The sequence below is a fragment of the Oenanthe melanoleuca genome, chromosome 2 (genome assembly GCF_029582105.1).
Source record: "Oenanthe melanoleuca isolate GR-GAL-2019-014 chromosome 2, OMel1.0, whole genome shotgun sequence".
Lineage (NCBI taxonomy): Eukaryota > Metazoa > Chordata > Aves > Passeriformes > Muscicapidae > Oenanthe > Oenanthe melanoleuca.
Window position 1 is genome coordinate 11129483 of NC_079335.1, and position 24490 is coordinate 11153972.

The window sequence follows — 24490 nt, forward strand, 5'->3', positions numbered from 1 at the left end:
AGAGGCTGTTTGCAGATGTTACTACAATTTGGCGTTTATTTTAATTGCTCTGCTGCACAGCTCATGTGAAACAAAGTCACGAGATGACCTACACGTTCACCTACTAAGGGTGACTTAACTGCAAGGGAGGGAAAAAAGTGTTTTGAAAGTTTTCGAGGTTTCACTAAAATACGAACCTCTTGCAGTTGTTTTGAAAGGATGCAGCAGGGCTCCTGTCCAAGCCTGAAAGCATGGTAGGGCAGGGGGTAATTTAATCAGCCAGGCTGTGCAGCGCACACATTTTGACAAGTCTTGCAAGAATGACATCAGTAAAGTAACTTGAGATATTTTGGTGTCTGACATTCACTCAGCAAGTGCTAAGAAAATATGCTTACTGCACAGATCAGTGGCTTCTCAGAGTGGGAGTCAAGGTAATTCATGAAAGTCAGTGCACTTTGCTTTATCACTGACCAGGTCCCTCTTTCCTCCTTTTCACTTTTCACACCCCTTCTAAAAGCAAAATTGTTTTCAAAGTTGCTCCTGCTCAAAGAGCTGCCTAGAAGCAGTTGCTCTGCTGAACAGATTTCAAGCAAAAGGACAAAGTTAAACATGAGGCAAAGTATAAATAAAAATCAAGACTCTCTTCCTCCTCCTTTCCACTTGTGAGCGATGATCTCACCGCTCCGGGTGGATTGCAAGGGTGGCTTGATCTCTTTCAGGAAAGCACATTCTCTAACCTTGATACTGCAGCTATTTATACTTCTCTCTTCTCACCACAAAGAAAAGCAGCTCTAATAATCTTCCCCTTCATTTTAATGAGAGCACCGTGCTGCCTCCCAGCAGCAGGGTCAAGCCTCTGCCCACGAGCTCCAGCTCCCTCTAACACCAATGCTCTTGGTTGCTGCCTCTCCTTCTGGCTGCTCACTTTTAGACATCTGAGATCGGATTTTCCACTGGCTGGAGCATCACATTGCCAGGCACACAGGTGCAGGATGAGAGCCCTGCTGTGCCACAGCATCTTCTGCCCACAGGGCACAGAGGGAAACAAATGCATGGGCTGAAAGGCAAGAGGCTTTCAAACTCCTCTCCCCCTTGTTTATCAGAGGAGTAGGATACCCCATTTCACAGAACCCTGGGGATGTCCCCAGCCCTTTCCACGTCATGAGAGACAGGATCCCTATCCCTACTCTCCATGGGGATTCAACTCCAGGTTGAGTTGGGGGAGTTCAGGCTAAGGCATGATAGAATGCATATACAGACCATAGAGGAGCTGATAAGTCTCTGAGGCCAAACCCCTTTTTTCAGATTAAACCAGACACACTGAGCTGCATTCCTCTTGAGACATCACAAGAAATGGGGACAAACATTATGAAACCAAGTTTATTAAAACTTTCTACAAGTCAGACTTTATCATCCAGGTTTTCACAGACATATACATATGTACAAATTGGACATAGTGTTTTTTAGCTTTTCTGGCAGAATTTTCTACCAATATATACAAATGTATTGTTTTTCATAGAAGGGTTAAACTGTATCACAGATACAAATGTCAAGCAATCATGAGAGGTTTAGTGCAACGGAGAGCTGGACTGCTCTGCTCTTAATGCTCATGATTCTGTCAAGTTAGTATTGCCAATAATAATTCACATTAAACTGCTCTTCGACACCTCTTATTAGGACAAAGTACAACAAAACAAGAAAACCCCAAACAGTAAGGTATGTACAAAGTACACAGTCCATGAGGTATACATGGTATTCTCGCAGCGTGGTGGGACTGCAGCTTGCCAGGGTTAACCCTTAAAATTATTTTACTCAAACTGCATGGTGTTGGCAATGTGCATCACCCACTCCACAGCCATTTCAGAAGCCACAGTCTTGCCTAAGGTGAATGGACATCTCTGCATAAACCACTGGCCACATGTAAAACGAAGCAGTAATTTTAAGCAGGACTAAGCTTTACTTACCCCCAACCCAGGAAGCTAATGATTCAGATATATTCATTATCCACACATATTGGAAAGACTATGAATAATCATGCAAAATAAAAAAAAAATTAAAATAAAAAAAAAAAAAAGGGGGTGGCTGGAGGCAAACAGCATACCTGAATGATCAGCTAAGGGTGTACTGAGATTTTACCTCTTAAGACTAACTTTTTGGGGGGTGGAGGTGGAAAGAGGAGGTGATGTGGTATTTTTAAGAGCTGAGCAGGTTGAAAAACATGGCCATGTTTATGGGTACTGTACAAGACACTCCTTCTCCTTTCCCAGGGGAAGGCACCCCAGCCATAGTGTTACGGTTTGGTAAACGGATACGTTTTGGCACTCGGAGCTAACGAGACCTGCTACTTGACAAGCTCGCTGAGGGCATAAAGTTATATAGGCTACACCACGGTAACAAGAGGCTTAAGTCTATTTAAAATGTTTTCCTGGTCAGCAAACGGAATCAGAGGGGATCTGGCTAGGAGATCCACTGGTTTCTGCTTCAGAAAGAGCCACAGGTGGATGGAGGAGCTTCACGCCTCTGAAAGCGGGATCAGCTGGAGGAGCAGCAGCGAGCAGAGCTGGCCGTGGTGGGCGAAGACCTCCTTCCCTCATTAAGGTGTGCTTACAGTCAGAGAGCTGCTTTGTGAGCTGGCTGCTGGGGCACGCCGAGTGCATTCCCCTTTTAACCATTTCTGTCAGATTTGTTCAGGCAGAGGTGCACTGTGTGCCCCTCTGCCCCTACACATCGTGGCCAGGGCTCCACACCTCTGCAGCCGCTGCAGGAAAGCAGAAGGAGCTGCCTTTCCATCCCACAGTTACGCCGGAGGAGGATGCAGGAGGCAGAAGAGCCAGACAGTTCTCACAAAGCTGCACAGGTCCTCCGGGGCTGGTGGGACCGACCAGCAGAGCAGGAGCATGGAACTCTGAGTACACTTAGGGAGTGGAGATCTCCAGGTTGGCATTCATTTAGACAAGGTCACTTTTCTGACCATACTGGCACTTTAAGATGCTGTTGAGTTTGCAGACGTGGAAAAATGAAACCCTACGAAGATACCGGAGGTAAGAACCGGCGAGGTTTTTGAGATTTCGGGGTTAGCAGAAGAAGGAACTAATATCATCACTGTCTCCATGATATTCTGGGACAATCTGATCCGAAGTTCCCGTCTCCTGGTCTGTATATCCAGGCTCCAAGACTGCCTCGAACCAAGGGTGAAGCAAGATCTCTGGAGCAGTGAGTCTTTCAGAAGGCTCCCGCCGCAGGAGGCTGCGGATGAGGCAGCGGGCTTTGGGGGAGACGTGGTCAGGAATACAGAACTGTCCACGCCGGATTTTGGAAAACAGAGTGCTAGGGTCCGAGTCATGGAAGGGATAGCGTCCCACCAGCAGGGTATAGAGCATCACTCCCAAACTCCACACATCAGCCGATTTTCCAGAGTAAGTCCCCGTTGTGTTTAGGATCTCAGGACTGACGTATGCCGGGCAGCCGTGCTTGTCTGAGAGCGCATCGTCTTCGCCTTTGATGATGTGTGTGTCTTCCAGGCTCTCCAGACGCAGCTGAGTCCTAGGGAGGGCAGGAGAGGAAGCCACAGGTGAGAAGCAGCACCACACAGTCATGAGCAAGCACAGCAAGCCCCTGCCATGGCCCCATTCTCTCTCGCACTGGCACTGGCACTGAGAAAGGAAACACCTCTTAACTTGCAGCTGAGAAGTGCCCAGACTCCTGGGAATGTGTAATGGAAGTGTGTGCATCAGGCCAGTGTTCAGTGACGCTCATGGTTTTTTATTAACTGGGGATTTTAACAACACAGAGGACTCTTGAGGAACACCAAGTCACTGTCTACCCACACAGGTTGCAGTGTCGCTGCAGGGGGTTAATTGGTGACATGGCACCTCACAGCCACTGTGTGCCATTCAGGCTTTGAGCAAACAGCATCCAGCTGTGTGATTCCACAAACCACAAAGCCCAGCTCTGCTCTGCACTGCTGAGGAGCATTGCCTTTCCTGAGCTTTTTATTTGTTTTTTTTTTTGATTTTCATTTTAGTTTTTAATTTACTTTTCTTGTCTTTTGGAGTGTATCACTGCATGCACCATCTCCAGGTGGGGATGGGTCCACCTCAACCTCCTGTTTTGGAGTGAGGGAGCTCCCATCGGCAGGGAAGCCAGCAGCCAGCCCTGGAAGGGCTCTGCACTGCCTGGCAGCCTGCTGGGGTGTAGATATGTTGGCTTCAGCCTGTCCTCAGCCTGACCTCGGCAAATACCCATTGGTTCTGCAAACGGAAAATATGACTCAACGAGAACCGTGGGCCCGGGATTGGCTGCGGGAGCCCTGAAACTGCACCTGTGCGAGAGCCCGCGTCGCTGCCATTGCTTAACCCTCTTCTTGCCAAATGTGATGCACATGACATCGCCTGTGCAACACGTTATTTCCAAATGAGCGAGACTGTGCGCAACGTAACATTTCAACAAATGTTTCATCTTCTTATGGGAGGGAAAAGCAGCAATAGTTTCCTTCAAAGGAATAGTTTTCTTTCCATGTCAACATATGGCTGTTTCTGTTTCAGAGGGGCAGTGCTGGTTAATTTTCTTATCTCATTTGTAAAAGATAACCTGAAGAATCATTAGCCCAGTTTAACAAAACAAACAAAATCCCTTTTCTTTTACATCAGTAATATCACCTTATATTTTTATGATATTAAGCACAAATCCATTACAGCTTTTACTTAGTTTTTTAACATTCCTTGGGATAAGTAGCTAGTCAAGAGTCAATTTTGCTGTATTTCTGACTGCCACGTGTAGTGAAGCACTGCAAGAGTAGCAAACACTCCAGGGGAATACTGAATTATTTCCCTAATCTAAATTTAACAACCAGATTCTGTGATCTCCTCTATGAACCTAGGCTTTAGGCTAAGCTTTACTAAAGTGATTTTCTTTGATGCAGGATTCCCAAAGCATTATTTAACCATGTCCCACCTTCTCTCCTGTGTGTGCCCACAATCCACGGGCACAGGGGACATGGAAAGCAGGGCAGTGGAGGGGGGATAAAAGCCTCCAAGGGCACAGCAGCTTCACTCTCATCAGCAGAGTGGTACAGCAAGGACACCCTTCCCAAGTGCTGTGGCTCCACCGTGGGTCACAAGGCAACTGTCCCGAGGAGGGAGCCGAGCTCCAGCTTCTCACACCTCCTGCTCCCCAGCCGGGCTGCTTCCTCCTGCCGGCACCACACCTCAGCCTCCCCCTCTCCTCTCTGCTTTTATTCATCTGACACTTGAATGAGTGGCACACATGACATCTTCTGGCGCTAACGAGCATCCGAACTATCATCCCTTTGTCTGCCAGCGGGTTTCACCGAACTTCTGCTGAATGAGAGGAAGCTCCCGGAGAGCTTCCTCCCTTTCATCAGTCAAGATCTAAGTAAGAGGGAGTGCGCTGCGCTTAGATCGTGACCTACTGCACACACGTGATGAGCACCTACTCGGATTGCTCGCAGGTGATGCCCGGCTGACGGGGCTGTTTCCACTCCCTGGGACGCTTTTTGTGTCTCTGGAAGTGACATTCCTCCTTCCCCACTCACCCCAGGGCTGGCTGCTGACAGCCACTTACCTTTCTTCATTAGAGAAGACAAATTTCCTGAGCTTGAGGTCACCAAGTACGATGGCTGACTGGTGGCAGTGAGCTACAGCGGAGACAATCTGCTTGAACAGCCGGGCAGCCTCCTCTTCCCTCAGCCTCTTGCAGCTCCTCACGTAGGAGTGCATGTCCCCAAAGTCCTTTTCAAAGAACACGTAGGCCTTGGTGTCCCCGAGAATGACTTCGACAACCCCGGTGATGTTTCTGTGTGACGGCAGCTGAATGTAAGGTCGGATCTTGTCCTGGTAGTGTTTGAGGGGGAACACCTGTACAGAGGAAATTAAACCCAAATTCATTCTCAAGGGCGTTGAAAGCTGCAGCTCGCGTAGCAACTCTCCCCAAACAATGACGAGGGAGCTGGAGGGGAGCCAGGGCTCGGCAGGACCGGCAGAAGCGCCTACCAGACCCTTCCTGTTCGTTTTATATTGAAAGGCTGGGGGGAAACTAAAACAAAGCGCCATTCCCACAGCCTTTGTGGGGAAGGCGCTCCGAGGTAAGCCGGAGTCCCGGCTCACTCGCAGGCGCGCAAACGCCGCCGGGGGCTGGCCGGGAGCTCCCAGCCGGAGAGCGGCGGGAGGCTGGATGGAGGGATGGATGGATGGAGGGATGTTCGCAGGGCTGTCCCCGCAGGACCCGCTCCCCTCCCATCCCGCTCACCTTGCAGCGCAGCTCCCGGCCCGAGCTGACGCTCAGCGCCCTGGACACCTGCTCCCGCTCGGCCAGCGGCAGCAGCAGGTACGAGGCGATCAGGCTGGGACCCGCCGCGCCGCCGCCGCCGGCGGGAGAAGCGGGGGCACACGGCGAGCCGGGGGCGCTCAGGCAGTCCGGGGGCCCGCATTCGGCGAGCCGAGGGCACTTGGCGGCCGGCGCTTCCTCGGCGGGGCCGTCGTGCAGGGGCTGGAGGCGCTTGGCCGGGGCGCTGCGGCAGCGGGCGGCCGGCAGCAGGGACGCGGGGCGGCTCATGGGGGGAGCGGAGCGGGCGCGGAGCTACAGGCGGGCGCTGCGCGCTGGGCGCATCCCTTCGCTGTCCCCGCCGGAACCTCGGGCCGTGTCCACCATCTGCTGCCGAGTCCGCGCTAAAGTAGTTGGAGGCTTTTAAAAAAAAAAAAAAATTAAAAAAAAAAAAAAGGTGATTCTCCTCCTCCTCCCGGCCCTGACGCACGGGGAAATGGGAGGAGGGAGGCCGGGACACGCCTGCTCCGCTCCGCCCGCCGCGCTCCGCGCCCCGGGCCCGCCGTGGCCGGGCGGGGAGGGGAGCGGAGGGGCGGGAGCCGCTGCGGGACTCGCCGGGGCCGGGGGGGGGTCCCCCCTTCCACTTTCAGTAATTATGTCGAGAAAGCGAGGCCACCATCCTTTCCAGGATCTTCTCCTCCATACAGCTGCAGGTTCCCAGCCCCAGTTCTTACTTTTCACTAACCACTAAATAACCCTCCCTCACCCCAGAGTTTGCATCACGGCGCTGCTGTGTGAACATAAGCGTTTACTCATAAGCGTAGACGTAACGCGCACCATCAGAAATACTTGGCACTGGGTGTTTCCCGTGTTAAGACAATATCTGCTGTCCGAAAAAGGAATAGCTCGGAGAGCCAGGCAGCAGCCAGCAGCTGAAGTGACCTGTGAGGAGCAGACGGAGGAGCTCCACAAGGCTCAGATGTGCGGCTCTAATGGAGTAGTAAATAGACTTACAGCCGGGACTGGTAGTAAATGGAGGGGGGGAGGGGGGAGACAAAACCAGACAACAAATCATCCCTGAAAAAAAGCAGACAGCTGTAGTTTTGACAAGAATGCTTCGGAAGGAAACTGTCCAGTTGTCTATTTATATATACGCAAATTTTCTGTAATTTAGTGCTGAGGCTTCTCTAATATTAACACAGGGACCCTGTGTTTTTTTATTCAGTAGGAGCAATCCCTGTTCTGTTTTGGTTTCCCCAACCCAGTCTGTACAAGCAGCAGAGAGGGCTGAGGATGAACCCCCAGCTCTGAAGCCCGTGATGCCACGCGTGCAGGTATTTGCTCAGATTCCTGGTAGATAACTGCACAGCAAACCCGTGCATGCCTTCAGCTACTTCCAGTGTATTTTAAGAAACACATGAAACTCTTGTGCGGGATGACTCATAGCATAGCAGTCCCATTAATGCATTTAAACATAAAACGCATATGCCATAAAGGGATATCCCAGGGCCTGCATTTCTTTCTTTCTTTCTTTCTTTTTTTTTTTTTTCCCCAGAAATACAATTCCGTTAATGCCTGCAGATTGTTCCTGAGTGATTCACCACAGCTCTCAAAGCACGCTATTTTATTTGGTTCCTCTTATAGGTAAAACACACGCAAGTATCCATCAGACCTTTTGTTTTACTTTTCCCTTCCTGGAAATTTAATGATTGGATTGCTGCTGCTGGGTGAATTTAGCTGGTAGGATGCCACATGTGTGGGCTGCTTCCTACATCTGAGACAGCACAAGGTGCGTGGGGGTGTTGGGGGGAGGGTGTCAGTACCTTTGGGGACAGGGGAAGGGTGCAGACACATCAAAACAGCAATGGACCTGCATAAAGGTACTCATGGGCATTGGTAGTGTGTCCCCTGGAGCTCTCTCAGAACTGAGGTGCAGTGTGAGCAGGGATGAAGGTGTCAGTGTCCTCACCCTCCCAAAGACACCCCTCTCTCAGCTCCTGTGTCAGATCACTGTCCCTGCTGAGGAGAAGAATAGATCCCATACTGAGGATCTGTTGCACACATTGTTGGAAGCTGTGTCTTTCACCTGCCCAGCCTCCCATCCATGTAGAACCCCTAGATCCACACCATGGGGACACAGTGGCACCTGAGCACAGTGCTTGGTTCAAGCTCCTGGGGGGATGGCACCCACTGGTCCCAAAGAGGGGAAAAAAGCACCTCTTGTCATCCTGCCCCTCCCAAAAAACACCTGGCATGTGAGGAGAGAAGAGATACACACAGCATTGTACCTCACAGTCCTGCCACATTCTCCTGCCTGGGCAGCCTTTTCTCACAGGGATTACAGCAATTTCATGCTCTGTATGTGTGTCCCTGTTAACTGGAGCCCTAAAACAGGGTGTGCAGTCCCCAAAGGCCAGGAAAAGATAACCCCTGGGGCATTCATCCCAGAAGCCCTCTTCTAGTTGACTGGATAGATAAACCACAGTTGACTGTCTACATGTGACTGAGACAAACCAAAGCCTAAATCTTCTGGGTCCTTGTAAAATGGGAGAAGTTCTTGACAGAAGGGAACCTTTGTTGCTTCTTTAACATGCCTGGCATGCTGTCAGGTACTCAAAGCAGTAATGTCATGGCTAAACATACAGTAGCAATTATTACTCAAGTTAGTCTTATGTTTTGGGTACAGAACATAGGAAAAGGTCCACGTCCAGACTCCCCTCCATCCCCACCAAATTAATTTCAAGATGCAGAGCAGAACAGAGAAGTGAGTCCCACTTTGGCTTTTCTGACTTTTCTAATTTTGGCCAATCCCCAAAATGCAAGGAAAAAAAAAAAAAAGAAAAAAAAAAAGGATGCCAAGGATGGTGTCTGATGACCTGCATGGCATGCTCTTTCTCAAAGGCTGAAACTTGTCCTCCTTGCCCATCTCTGTCAGTGCTTGCATGCAACTCTGGTTTGGTTTGGAACCAGTGCTGAGAGCAGGAGGAATTCCAGGAAGAGATTTGTGAAAAACTGTTGCAACATTTCAATATTAGACAATTTTTGCAGAAAATGGGGCTACCACATTTGCCATAGCAGCCTTGTGTTTGTTGCTGGTCACACCACTGGCTTTTAAGCATCCAGGCTTATCTCCTGCATTAGTCTCCTCCTGAAATCAAAAGCTATCTTTTGGGGTCATCCTTCTATTCCCTGCACAAGCCTTCATCATTTCATCTCCCCCTTCCCCAGAAAAAACTTTTCAGGGTTTACATACTTAGCATATGTGATGAATACTGTCATGGTAATTCCCAGTTGTGCCTGTGGTGAATTTGAGCCTGAATGGCTTTACAGCCCTTCAAAATGAACCAGGGCAAGGTTACACATCTCCAGTGGGCAGCACTGAAAATCATTGTGGAGCACAGATCAGTGCACAATTACAGACCTAATGCTAGGATAAAACATTGACTCGGTGGATGAGTCCTGCTATCCAAGTGCCAGAAAAAAAATAAATGTTCCAAAGGGACTTGATGCCTGTGAGGTGGGCAGGGATGACTGCTGGAAGTACATGCTTGGCAAAGGACAACAGTGTGTAACAGGCACCTTCCCAATACTGCCAAAGTCTGAGGAGCTCTCAGTCAAAGGACGTTGCAGAATTTCACACAAAGTAGATCCTGCCTTGGAAAAGGCCAGTCAAAGCAAGCAGGACTGCTCACTGTCTCCTCACTTCCTGAAGTCCTAGCTGCTGGGCAAGAATATGGGAGTGCAGCAGAAAAAAGAGCCTGTGGGACGTGTATCACAGAATGGGCACATCCTAGCAGAGGGAAGGGTCTTGCCCAGCACAGATTTGCTAGAACTGTGAATATTGCCCTTCATATATTTTTTCTCTTTTTTGAAACAGACAAGCAGCTTAGTGCATCTGTGAGATGAAGACCAAAGAATCCAGAATTCCTGGTGCTCAGGCATTGATCTTCCCTTTCCTGTTATTTTATTTAAGGGAATTTTTGTTGCTTGGTTTTCAAGCATCTACCTGCCTTGCCCTCAGCCAGTGCTTACACTCACCTGAGCAGCTTTTCCTTAGATGCTCACAAAATTATCTCTGCTGCTCCAGTTCTCTGACCCTTTATCTCTATAACTAGAGCAGCCAGAGGCAATGAGAATTGTGTAACCATCTCCCCACTTCCCAAGTGCTTGGGACAGGTCTGGTAACTTTGATAGTATGTCTCATGGGACACACAGAATAAATCTCTATTAGATTAGGGCACTTATAAATAAACTGGCTGCTTGCTACAGGAAAAAAAGAAAAGGTCTTTATTTTAGTTACTGGATGAGAGGGGCAAGGCATACAAATATTTTGGCTAATACCAAGCTATTCGTAAACTATGAAAAATATCTTTATTTTAGAAGTTATCCCAAGCCATGTAATGAAAATTAAACTACTGCTAGATTGAAAGCCAAAAATTTAAAACCAGCATGTCATCTATAATCTACTAGTGTACAGAATTACCCTGCACAGATGGGACTCAAAGAGTAGTCGTACGGCCAGGTGATAAAGAACTAGAAGCAGTGTTTTTTATAGCAGAACAGCATCTGTGATAACCCACAGCCATCCTCAGACACTGCAGAACTTGGCGGCAGATTCAGCGCGAAGATATAAAACACATGATGAGCACGTAGTGACATCAAAAGGAGTGCAATGTAATGGTGTTCAGATGTCTCCCCTCAAGCCCACACAAAAGCTGCTCTGAGGGCTGCTGCAGCTCTGAACTCTCAATGATTCCCTTTTGATAAGCCTGTTGTTATCAAATCCAAGGAGTCTTATGAGCAGCACCTCCTGACTTTGTTCCTTTGCTAACTGAAGAGCATGAAGGCTTCTTCTGTTGCCTGGCAGACGTGTGGAGGTTCAGGTTTTAGACCTCAAATCCTGTTTTTACTTCAGAAGCTGATTGCACAAGCGGACAGTGAATGAGTGTCTCCGTTTCCCTTGCGGTCAGAGAAGATCCTATTCATACTGAGTTTACAAGCAAACACTTCCTTTGGTAAGCTTCCCATGCAATTCAATTCATGTGCATGCTTTCAGGCTCTGTCTTTGGGTCTGGACTAACATCAGAACAAGCAAGAGAGGCGGGCTCTTTTCTCAGCCCACCACAGCCTTTTCTGCAGTGCTTTGAAATGATGAAACACACTGTGTTTTCTGCACACTGCTGCAGTCCTCTCAAGTCACTGGGATTATTCATGCATCAAGAGGCTAAGCACATACATGGGTATCTACTGGATGATGTACACCCATTCCAGAATTTTACTTGCTTAACAATCAATCTAATGTTTTTGCTCTTTATAGTTACTGGCTGGGAGCCTAGAATCTGCTGGCACCTACACACAGGATTCTCCTCTTAGCATTCTGTGACCACGTCAGGTGTTTGAAATATTATGTATTAACAATAAGAACTTTATGACCAGCAAATAAATTATTATTTATGGAAGACTTAGAATTTGCAATGAGTAATAGTCTGTACCTATAGTAAGGAGCCATCAGCTTAAAGCTTTGGCTGTAGTAACAGAAATGAAGACATGTCTTTGGGATATTCTAACATTTTCACACCAGGAAGTCTTTTTCTAAGTGCATGCTCTTCACCGTATAACAGAGCATTATCCATTAGGTAAATGTTTAGTTAATGGACACAGCAGGATCCATACATGGAAGTTTTTAGGGAAGGTGAAAATTAAGATTCACTTGAAACAGCAGTGAAATTTAATAAAGTTGCACAGTGAATTCTAAGCTAGTTCTGGCCACAATACTAGAGCTATTCTTGAGAAAAATGTCATGAGGTACTTGTGACCACAGGTAGGTAAGACCTTTGTCATCAGCCACTCATGAGGAAACATGAGTATCCAAGAGGACATTGTCTAAAATAAGGCAGTGTGTTGGCCTTGGCTGTTGAGTCATCAGTATCACTTCCTGCAGCCCCTGCTTTTGCTCCACGTATTTCTCAAGGGAGCACTGACTTAGTCCTTTTGATTCTTCTAGAATGAATAAGATAACAGCTCCAGAGCAGTAATGATGAATATGTCCTTGATTCAGAGGAATGTGCACTCCTTTTAGCACAAGTGTGCTAAATCTTCCATGAGATGCCTGCCTGATTAGTTTTTATCTTTATTCGTCATGGCTTCACTGATTTGAAGACTTCAGACTCTCTAGTTGCAAAATGGAGAATTCACAGGAGGAATCTGTTCAAGTGAGAGAGTAAGCTGTGTTAATGGCTTGTGCCTCAGGGTGCCACTGAAAGCTGTTGTATGTGGATTTCTCTTGCCTTTAATTCAGTATTTGCCTAGACATTTCTTTAATCCCTCAAAATACTAGGTGGAACTTCTCTAGCAGAGACAGATTCTCACTGGTTTTCAGTGACAGATCCTTCTCAGCTACACTGAGGTTTGCTGCACTTGTAAAGCACACCTTACGGAAAAAGAAGAAAAAAAAGACCTGACCTCTGAATTCCTTTTTTAAAATATCATTGCAAAATTTCTGACGTCAGACAATGAGACACAAATTACCCTGTGAACTGTTAACATATGCCTGTTTACATATGATATCTTATAACCAAAGCAGATTAAGATTTGAAGGTTTAACTGCTGTTGAGTTTCCACTTCTGTGAATCATACAGATCATACAGCTTATTCATCACAGGCACTTATTTTTATTCTTTAACTCTTTCAAGCTACTTCTTCCCAGAGCAGAGTTTAGGGGGAACATGGGATGCATGGGAACAGAGAGATCACAACTGCACAACAAACCCCAAACTTTGCAAATGAAAGGGCAAAGAGCTGCCATTAACTGCAGCCACCCCAGTGAATCAGTAGTGGTTTGTATCTTGCACCAGGTGAGCTGACAGGCACAGAAACCTTCCCCAGTTGCCAAGGTTAGTCTGTCCTTCCACCTAGTTAAGTGCCAGCTGCAATGGATGCTGATGACCAACCCTGGAATCTTTCACCTTAAGGAGGAAAATTACTTGTAAGAACAAACAAGAGAGAACCAGCTACGACAAAATCAACAGGATGGCTCAAGTTCCAGGTTCAAAGAAAAATTATATCATTCATCATACTGGGATTCCTTGGATGCTATGTTATAGTTTTAATTCAGAAATGCCAAATGTTTTGGTGAGAACTTCATTGATTTCAATGAACACAGGCAGTTTATTCTAGCACTTGAATCTGTGTGGTGCATCACTGATTCTAATGGGACTCAAGTACTCTCACCAGCAACCCTGACACAAGTGAATGAGTATGTCTTTTTCTGGATAACAGGGCCATATTTTAAAAGAGGCATCTGTGCTGATAAAAGAAAGAAACCTACCTCTATTTAAATACACATACCTATTCACCTCAGATGTGATTATTATTAAAGCTAGGCAGGTGAGTGCTGCCAAAAGTCAGTCCATTTCTTTCAGATGAAACCAAGGATTTCAGAACTTAGGCTGTACTTCACTTGCTGTTCAGGTTCTCTGATTCACTGACACTGCCTGGCTCAGGCTAGCAAAGGAGAGAAGGAAGATGATGTACTTTGAAGCAGGAATATGAACATCCAAAAATACCTTTCCTCTTAAGAGTGGCCATAAGTGACAGTTTGATTATTTGTTCTTTTCATTTAAAGTGTTGCTTCAGATTTGTTTTTTTTCTCCCAGCTGCATCATCTCAAGCAGGTGGTTCACCTGTGGATTAGCTAACAGAGGCTGAGTGCAGCACTGTGATGGGTAAAGCCTCTTTTTCACGTAGGACAACAAGGTGTAACCAAGACAGCAATCTCCCTCACAGCATTACTCACTGGAACATGAGGGCAATGAACCATATCAGGAACTGCAGCAATCCAAGGCTATACTGGTACAAGTGCCACAGGTAGCAAACCAAACCTGCTGCCACCAGTTTGTTGGTAGGAATCTGGGTATAATTTACCATTTATAATGTTATGTGCTATTGGAAGGCACACTCAAGCAACCCAGACACCTACACAAACTAAATCTGAGGTGCAACACCTGTGGCCATGGAAAATGTATGTACATCTTTGCATCTGAAAACTTGGGAGGCTGGTTATCAGTAGGGATTGAATTAGATCCAAGAGGACAATGATAATGCACCTCTGCCAGAAACTGCAGAGCTTGTTTAACCAATGCAAGTTTCTGTTTCTGACTGTTCTGCTTAGAAATGGCTCGAGAATAAATTAACTCACAAACTTAAAAGATGAAACAAAAAGGACATTCCCTCCCTCTCCATTTTTTTTTTCTGAAACATGCTATTCTTAACATCTTCCTTTGCAGTATTTAAGTGAAAATCTGTGACTCCCCTTAAAAACTACAGGTTTGAACCCTGAGGTATCTTAAAAGGGACCTGATTTTACACAGGAAAATACAAACAAGTACATACTGCTCAAGCATCATCAGCTAGGCTTCCATGGCAGAAGCACCTACCTACGCTCACAGCTGAGTTGGAAAAAGATGGACCTCAGGGCTTAGACCACATAATGAAAATTAGCCAGCCAATTCCCATGAAGTGTTTTGAACACAAAAGCCCAGTGCAAGTAATAATGGTTCAGTTCTCTTTTTCAGCTGTGAAATCAGCTTGCAGATTAATATTCTTCAATTACAAAATAACAATTTTCAGCTTGAAGTGGTTTGTGCTCTTAAGTGCAATTGGGGTTAATAATAGTCTCTGAAAGGAGAGCTGTTAGCAAACAGTAACCCAGAGTGAAAACCTTAGCATATGGTTACCTCAGCTACATTTTACGTGAAATGTCGGATTGTAAATTCAGAAAAATTACATAGGAAAATATCATCCAACCCACTAAGAATCCCAGAGTTCAAAGAAACCTGTATTTTCTGCTTACATATGACAAGAGATAATTGCCATCTGACTGCCAAGGCAGATCCTTTTATCTATGGCTGTTTCTAACTCATGTATATATAGGCCTTATCTGCCCGATGTGTTCAGATAAATTTAGGCAATAAATAGTGTCACAAGTTTAAATTCTCTTCTGTATCTGTGCCCAAAAGCATAGATATCTGAAGTTTATATAAAATGAGATTAACTGCTTTTCAATCCAAGGCATAAAATTACAATATATTTGTACCATCTAAAATTTAGTTATTGGAATACCTCGGTAAATAATTGTAGTCTTCTAGCCTACAATATTAAGGTAAAGCCTTCTGGGACTCCCAAATGCAAAAAGCCTGAATTAAATGCTTCTGAATTTCAAAAGAAAAGCCTAAATCAGGGCAGAGAGTTCAAAAATTATAAAAACAAGGCTGAGATCCTCAAAGCTGAGTGGTTGTTCTCTGTGGCCACAACCAATGTGTAAGTGTACAGCACACTGAAAATTCATCTCTGAGGTTTGTGTTAAAACATGGGCTTGGGCATGGTCCCAAGCACTGAAAATCCTTGGTCATATTGCCCTTCTCCAAGCATTTCCAGTAGTTACAGAGACAGTAACAGAACTACTTGCAATATAGAGCAAAGCACTCATTATTACATGCTGGCAGGATCTGCATCTCTAATACACTGAAGAAACTAGCACACTGAGAAGGAAGTTTAAATGCTGCAAAACATGTTTTATTTACCAAATGTAAGCTTTCAGAAATTCAGGAAGGTAGACAAAACCCAAACAAGTTTAACTGGAATTCCTTATATTCCTGAGTTCAAAAAATGCTTTCAGTTACAGCAGAGACCTTCAAATTTGGTTATAAATGAAACATTTAACAATGACTTACCTATAAATGAAACACTTAACAAATAACAATCAGTTATACAACCTATTTAGAATCAGCAATTTATCTCACAAGACCTCTAATAATAGATTTTCTTTGTGGCAGTAGCATATCCAGCTCATGTGTCCACTGTTGACCAGCTTTGTTTTTTCTGACTGTCAAGCAGTCTTTTAAGTATTTCATCTGGTACAAGATCTGATTCTTTTACATCAACATGGCTGCAGCCCATTTTAGGGCATCTGTTAAAAAGAAAAGAGAGACTCCATTAAATTAGAAGAATTGTATTTGTGAGATACAGGCTTTTGCATTGCATCTGCTAGCTTTTTTTTTGTAATCTGGGATTTTCACTCTTTCTGTCAGTTCCTTGTAACCTCTTGTCCTCTTCACCAGATCTATGTGGAAAAATATAAATCTATCTCAACTGGTGGCAGTCATCATCTGAAGGAAGGAAAGAAGCACAGTGAGAGATGGAGCCTTTCACCTGTAGACCACTCTCTTGCTTCAAGCACACAAGCTGCCTGCATCAGCAATGATATCAGCACTGTATGGACACCTTTCTGTGTTGCTTTCTCTCTCTGCAGTCCTCTATAAACTGCAGGTAAATACCTCTTGCCTTACTAATCTGCAGTGAGAAAGTATAATCTTCACTGGCAGATAAGTAGGGAAATTATTTTCTAGGGAAACAAATAAAAGGGAATGAGTCTTGCCACGACTGACTGGTGAATCAGTGGACTTTCTAGTTGGTGTAAAAAGTCAACCTGACCTTTTATGAGCTGTGAAAGCTCAGAAAGGAGAAATGGGGTCAAATTAACAGCCTCAAGATGATAATCAAGTACAAAATGTCTTACAGCTACTTGAAACAGCCAGATAAAGACAGCAGGGTGAAAGATACTCAGGGACAAAAGGTTATTTTCCTTTGGTAGCAGCCCAAACATACACAGGTGGTACCTATAGTCAGAATTTCCTGAATTTTTCCTTTCTTAGAGTAACTTTTGTCTGAGGTGCTGAACTTATTTACACTCAGTACTCATAACTTTTCCTCCAGATTTGTCCACAGCTTACTGTGTTTGTCATAGATCAGTCATTTAATTGCTCTGTGCCTCAGTTTTCCCATTTATCACCTTAATACAGCAATAGCTTGCCAGATTAATGAATAACAAGTGCTCAGAAAGCTTCCCACATTTCCTGTAAGCATAAAGTATTAGTATGTCCTTCCAGGCAGTGGAAAATAGTGAGCAAACCAAGAGACGTAAGAGTTGCCTCAAGGAGTGTGTGACAAGTCTGTCAGCACGGGCTGTGTGTACGTCAGCTGCAGGGCACTGCACTGCCAAGGGCACTGAAGGGATCCTGTGGATCCAAACTGGGAAGCACTCATGAGGAAACAGCCACTCAGTGTCTCCAGAGTGAGCAACAGCTCTGATTCCAGAGTCAGGACAGCCAGGATCCTGTAGTCATGCCCTACTCTGCCAGGACACCTGCTCCCACAGGAACATCCTGGCAGGAGCACAGCCCAGCAGCCACACTATGAGACTGGGATACTGAAACAGGGACCTTGCTGCAACAGCTGTCCCCCCACTACAGCAGCTGATGGCTTTTCAAAGTAACTGCATTTTCATGAGAAAGTTTAAAATTACTGTAGGTTGGTCAGACTGGGCAGAGAAAACCAAGGAGTCCTTAATTTAGTTACAGTGAGGCTGTGGCATTGCTGTGTGTGTGCTTTTCTAGCACTGGAATAACTGCTGTAAAAATGGTAAAGCTGCAAGCTAAAAGCTCAGTATTAAGAACTGCTGATGTTCAGACTGCACAAATAATTTTGGTTTGGGTATCAGGTGGCTTTTAAAGCTAGGTGTTGTACAGCAGATATGATTTTTTAAACTCCAGAGTTTCTGTAGTCTTCCATTTCTTAAAATGTAAAGTAAAATTCAATCATGTGACCCTGTTTGTTTTTCAGCAGAGCTGAAACTTTTGATCCACTACAACAATTTCTTCTAAACTGACATTATTCTGATGGATTTAACAATACAGAGAAATATTTAGATATGAACATCCTAAATTCAGTATCAGAGAAGATATTCTTGTCACTGGGCTGTTGAGCACATGCTTTTTAGCCTTTCTCTATCTTCCATAACACTCACTTTCCTCCAACTTGAGAGCTATTTCCCAATTCCTGTTTTCCAGCCAAGTTTCTGTCCATCCATGTTGCTGGTTTTGTTGTTATTCCCAGTATGTTGCACCCATTCCAGATTTTTCCCTAGACTTTGTAACACAAGCAAGGTACTTCCATCTTGTTCTTCAAGCTGTATTGACACTGAGATAGAGGCTGGGCATCTCAACTGATGCTTGGCTTTATAACAGTGCTTTCCTAGCAGGGAAGGAGCCTGGAATAAAAACTTCAGCTCCACCTTTGTAGCCCTCATGAAGGACTGCGTACAGCCTACCAGAAATGCCAGAGCAACAGATGGAGGAAATAATGCCTGTGGCATTACCTTCAGGGAAATCAGGCTGCTGGTCTCTGACAGACCTTCCTGAGCAAACTGCACATTTATTAAGAAGTCCACAACTGGTAAGTTTCCCTGAAGTCACCAGCCCCAGAGCAGGAGGGTCTAGCAAAAATGGTGTAAAAAATTGTGAAATCAATTATGAGATGATATGTCCTCTCAGCTTGCTCCAAAATGCATTAGTATTCAAGCCTTTTTTATTTTTCTTTTCTCTTTTTTTCTTAACATCATTCCCATTTTCAAATTTATTGTGGAGAATTTGAGGTTTAAAAATTCAAGTGTTACATCTTTTCATTCAAAAAAATATGTCCCATGTGGAAAAGTGACAGTGTCACTATTTTAGTGACATAAAGAAAGAATTATTTAACTGCATCATGGTAGGAACTACACTGCACTATCTGATCTCATTCTTAAATTCTGTTCTACCTAAAATGTCGTGGTTTAATATTTCTCAGTTTTACACTCAGTTGTTTTAATATTTCTGAGCTGTATTGGAATATAACTGCAAAAGAAGGTGCACAGAGGAAACATTTTTTCATTTACTTCAAAGCTTGCTACATAAGCTGTGGGAACAAATCAGCAACTAAACTTTAGGAAACTGAGTCTCTGTTGAAATTTCTTTACTTCTGTTGTGCAGCTACAAGTAGCTGTAACTTCCCCACACAGTTCCTGAATATTTCCTTACACATTGTTTTCATTAAAAAGAAAAGCACCTTCACGTGTCTAGTGCTAATGAAGAGACTGTGACTTGGGCAGACACTGAGGTTTTACTTCCTGCAGCCTTTCCAATCCAAATACATTTCCTACAAGTGGAGTAAAATTCCACTTACACAGCAAAGCAAATAGCTTTTGCACACATTCTTTTGAGCTTACCGGACTTGTTTCTTTTTCTGCTTTTGAGTCTGGATCATTTCTAGAATGGCATCTTCTTCATAAATATGTCCACAGACTTTGTTCCGCACTGGCCTCTTCATTGTCATCTGTAATCAGTAAGGATTGATTTAAAGGAACTGATAATGCCCATGAAAATGCCTCTTTGGAGCTTTCATGTGAAACAGCAGGAAGTGTGTTTGCTACTCATACATGGCATTCCAGTCAAATTACAGGATGAGGTCCTGCTTGGTAAACTACATTCATGCTACATGGGTTTTCTTCCCAAGCAGTACTGCTCTTCTCTGGTAATGCTTAAAATTTATACAATTTTGTTGTTAAATATAATGTTTTTTAACAGGTACTGCAGATTTGTAATAAACAAACCAATGAAGAATATGAAATAACTATTTCCCTGTCAATTACTGTAGCAGTGATACATACCTGTGTAATGGGACAAATAAAGTTCGTCTGACTCCGAGTCACAGCTATATCTTCATCAATTTGTTCAATGGTGTCATTACCACGATCTAATTTATGAGAAAGTATAATAGGAAAAAAGAAAAAAAAATATTTAATGTAGATTGCCAGTTCTTAAAATAAGCTAATAAAATCCAACATTTGCCAAGCACTATCTCACAGTGATATATAAAATACCACAGCATGTTTCTGCACCATTCCATGAACAAGACACTGCAAAAAATACTGTACTATAATGTCTTTTAGAAAATGAGGATTTTTATATTGTAACCACTTTGTGTGTTTGTGTGTGTGTTTGTGTGTATGTGTATGTGTATGTGTGTATGTGTGTGTGTGTGTCTATTTACAGCCAATGCTAGAAAGAAAGACTGAGAAGGAGACCAGGCTGGCCTGAAGATATGCAAAACCTTTGGTATTCACTATTCAACTTCACCAAGCAGATCTGGTAGTCCTACCCTCAATATCAGTTTGTATTTGAGTGTCATAAATGGGCTTGCTGTATAGCCTATATACACTGTACACACTTTAAAAGGAATTTGTACTGTTTACCATAATGCATCATTTATAAAGTGATGCTGATGTATTTTTTAAGACTATAATTAGTGAAAAAGAAAAGCCAGAAATTGTCACAGACAATAGAAATGTTATTGAAGTAACCTTATAGAGGAGGGGCAGAATGAAATGCTGCCCAATTCCCAGAAAACACCCAATGGCCCAATGCCAGGGAATGAAGGGCAGACAAACAAGAATAAATCCACCAAGAGCTGGAGGACCTGCAGGTCCTCACCTTTACCAGAAGACAAAAGGTTTAAGCAACTCTGTGCACCCAGGGGCACACCAAGCAGTGTTCCATGCAGAAGTTAGCCAAAGTCAAAAGATGAGACATGGGAGCAGCTAAGGAAGAGACAAATATGTATATAAATACATATATATATTGAGAGAGAGAGAGAGATAAGTATAGCCTTAATGAAATGCATACATGTTGTTTTATCTTTTAGCTCTCCTCTGTTATTGTAAATCTAGGCTTTTAGTTGAATGCATTTGTTTATCTTTGAATCTTATCTCATAATAACAGCAAACTTAACACCTGCCATAGCTTTCCATTCCTTTGGGGTAGTTCTGCAATGCCTTTGCAGAGGCAGAGAAGAGCCCTGAGGTGCAGTCCTCAAGGTGTCCCAAGCAAAGAGAACATTTTTCTCTCCAGCTGCACAAGCTGCACTCCAAGGGAGAAGTGAGAAACACAAGTGGACACAGAGAGTTTAGAATTACTTCATGATTTGTCTACAGCGTCCCAGCCAGGGTTCCCTGGGCTGCTGTTGCACACTATCAGCTAATCTTTGCATCCCTGGTATTCAGTCTTCCACATCTATTAAGGAGCAGAGTTTCCTGACTTATGGTCAGTGCTGCGTGCCTGTGTGATCCCATCACCTTCCGGATGATACCAGCAGACAGCGCCTGTGGAGCAACCAAAACCTCTCACACCCAGCCTAGGCTGAGCTCGCTGCCCTGTGAGCCAGCACAGCTCTGGATGGGGAACTCTTGGCATTGATGTTGCAGCCATCACTCCACCACAGCACCTCTTGGTATGCCAGGCCTATTTCCACACCTTCCTCCTTAAGAGAGCTTGCCCTTCTTTCCATTTCAATATTCCAAGCATTTAAGAATGTTTCTGACCCAGGTGCTCTAACCCCAGGTACTGGGGCTGGAACTAGATGACCTTTAAGGTTCCTTTCAACCCAAACCATTTTATGATTCTATTCCTGTGAATATCATGGGAATACTCAAGCAATCATCAAGGATATTTCTGTGTCTGCTACTAAGGTCTCATTCAATCAACAGGGTATGGATTTCGGGGGAAAAGGAGCTCAAATGTCCAATGTCAATCATAATTTCAAAGCTTTAATCTCCAAGAATATTAACGTACCTTCATCAGATATTGACTGCCTAACAAAGGCAAACACTTGCAAATCAGAAGGAAAAAGTAAGCACAATTTAATTATAAATATAAAAACTGCAATGGTATGGACACCAGAAATGCACTTGTGTTAGAAAAAAACTGTCACATATTATTCTTAGATTGCTCATATATATGGTTTATTCTATCATAAGCAAATAGTATTTGAAGAAAGTACAACTTTTAGAGGGAAAAGGGAGTTTTTTAATGAAGCCTTTGTAATGCAAAGCAATGGGTGAAATGCTACTTAGACAGCAAGGCTAAGAAATACTGGAGTTATTGGCAGGTGGCAGCTTTGGGATGCACTGTTTTACTTCAATATCATGATTTTTTTTTTTACAAGGAATGCCAACAAAGAACAAGAGATTCAGATTGTCTTTAAATTGGCATATCTGCAAATTTTGACATACTGCAGCTCTGATCTTTCCTGTGGAAAAGATCACATTTTTCTATGCTGTACCTTGTTTCAACCCATGAACTTGGCATGTAATTCCAGTGTACCAGGGCATCACATTCATTAATGACATTAGAAAGCATCAGTAATAGCAAGATCTAGGACAGGGGATTACGTACAAAAGATGATTAAAAAAAAAAAAAAAATCAATATGTAGGTGCCAAGGAAGGTGGGTTAATTTTTAAGATGTGGGGCTTGTACCTGTGACTTTACTTCTAAAACCCAACAGTATAACATAGGCATTTAAGTGGCATTTTCTGGGAGAGTATTCACCTGTGTATGTGTAGCACCTTCTGACTTTGCTAAAGAGTCACCACTTCCCTCATCACTTCTGTGTATGTTTACTGAGGTACTGACACAAGAATGTAGGAGACTGCAGTGAAGCATCCAAGTTCAAAAATATGAGCTCAAGCTTGAACCTCCCCTGAAGGCCTCAGGTCTTTAAATTATGTGATATAAATCCCAGGCTGGGGTAACTTTCTTCCCATACTGACTCTGGAGGTGATTCAGATGCCTCATGTTTAATGGTTGAAATTTCATGAGTTGAGACCTAATCCTTGTAGGTGGGTATATTAATCTTCTTGGATTCAAACTGTCCTGTTGCTGCAAGCTTATCTTAAACACTTCAGGTTGCACTTCATTTGCAATGACTTTGTATACAGCCTATCAGATTGGGGCTCTGGCTTCAAGAAGTGATCACAGCCCAAATGAATCATTATTTAAAATATTTCCTTTTCATAAGCAGCTAATAGTTTAAAAAACAAATATGCAAGACTGGGATGATGCAAGTAATACCTCAAACATGTCAATAGAAAATAAGCATAAATCAGATAAACCACCCACAGATTTGTTGTTATTGCTTGATGTTCTACATTACAGGAGAAGAAAGGAAAGTAACTTTTTTCAGTGACAGTAAATTTTGCAGAGATTACACAAGACAAAGACACACATCCTAAGCTGGTCAGAAAGATGCTCTAACCTGTAGATCTATATCTGTAGTCTCATAGTGGAAGATGTTTTCATTAAGGTCAAAGGGATTTTTTTACCAAATGAAATGTATAATAATTTGGAGACTCTAAATTGCAAGTCTGACTATTCTACAGAAAGAAATAAAAACACCAGGTCATATATATTTCAGCTAAGTCAGGTTATATTTTTATAAAATTGAGTTTTCCTTGCAAATTAAAACCAGACGCAGAAAACAGTAAGTTATTGTTCCCAAAATTCAGATGTTGCCTTAAACAGAAGTGCAGTAGTAGTCTGAGAGATCACATATTAAGTACATTAACAGTTTCTAGTTTTCCATTCCAGCCATGTTACGAGTATTAGTAACACATTTTCTATCTGGCTATCTCAGCAATGATGTTTACAGCTGTTGTAATAAAACAGCATTCTTATAAAGGTATCTATTTTTGGTAACACATCATAATGAATTTTGCAACTGCCAACTTCTTTTTTTTTACTTATTCAATTTAATTAAAAGCTGGTATCAATTTATATCTCTATCACTTTAATCTCTTGATAATATTGTGACTAACATGCCTTAGCTCAGTTTTTACTTTGTGGAGAGAGACTGAGCACTGTTAAGCCAACTTTTAAAAACAGGAAAAGCATAGTGCAGAGACATTAACTGCTGGATTGTGAATTATACTAAGCATAGAAAATATACACGTTAAAAAAACACAAGAGGAAAAATCCTCTCCACTGTCAATGTTATTTCTGTAACCAAGAGACTACTGTCTGCTCACTGCACTCAGTGTCAGCAATGCCCTGTCCCTGATTTCTGTTTCTCTAACCTGGTTCTCAGTGAGTACATGTTGCAATGTAAACTCAATTGATTTCTTTCCTTTTGTGCTGGGCTGTTCTGCCTTCTCACCTGCCATGGTCAGACACTAATACTGAGAATCAAAGGGTAACGTTAAGCATGTGGGATTGAGTCTTTGTAAGCCTGAGCCCCCAGACAGACAAGGTCTTGGCTCCCAAGAGGGTCTATTGTACTGCTGACTCCATAGAAATAACAGCAACTCATCCAGGCTGGGAAAAATCCTATCTCTGAGAGCTCCAAGAAAAACATGAATGTTATGAGGACAAGTCAGATGCCAAGTGTTCCTGCCAGCAGGGCACAGAAAATAATGAAAGGTGGGGGAGCTGAAGGACGTTGTCACGTCCAAGAGTTGTGCTCTAGGAGTCAGAAGGCATCTGGGGTAAGGAAGGGCCAGGGACAAGTCTAAAGGAAGGACCTAAT

General features: G+C 43.7%; 2 protein-coding genes and 1 long non-coding RNA gene across 3 annotated transcripts in view; 1 reads left to right on the plus strand and 2 right to left on the minus strand.

Annotated features, from left to right (window-relative positions):
• Positions 1–1344: 1344 nt before the first annotated feature.
• Positions 1345–6681, minus strand: TRIB1 (tribbles pseudokinase 1). The gene is made up of 3 exons (XM_056483078.1): positions 6247–6681; positions 5563–5855; positions 1345–3522 (listed from the first exon to the last, which is right to left on the minus strand). The coding sequence occupies exons 1-3, from the start codon at positions 6550–6552 to the stop codon at positions 3054–3056; spliced, it is 1068 nt and encodes a 355-aa protein (XP_056339053.1). The 5' UTR covers positions 6553–6681; the 3' UTR covers positions 1345–3053.
• Positions 6682–7153: 472 nt separating this feature from the next.
• On the plus strand, positions 7154–19354 carry LOC130248923 (uncharacterized). The gene is made up of 4 exons (XR_008839706.1): positions 7154–7595; positions 7817–8050; positions 10139–11276; positions 16380–19354. It is a non-coding gene; the product is annotated as an uncharacterized LOC130248923 (long non-coding RNA).
• NSMCE2 (NSE2 (MMS21) homolog, SMC5-SMC6 complex SUMO ligase) overlaps positions 15813–24490 on the minus strand; it is a 125722-nt gene continuing 117044 nt past the window's right edge. The window contains exons 5-7 of the mRNA XM_056483079.1: positions 19802–19887; positions 19361–19467; positions 15813–16228 (exon numbers count right to left, since the gene is read on the minus strand). Of these exons, the coding sequence (XP_056339054.1) occupies positions 16108–16228; positions 19361–19467; positions 19802–19887 (314 nt within the window). The 3' untranslated portion in view covers positions 15813–16107. The remainder of the gene's footprint in view (positions 16229–19360; positions 19468–19801; positions 19888–24490) is intronic.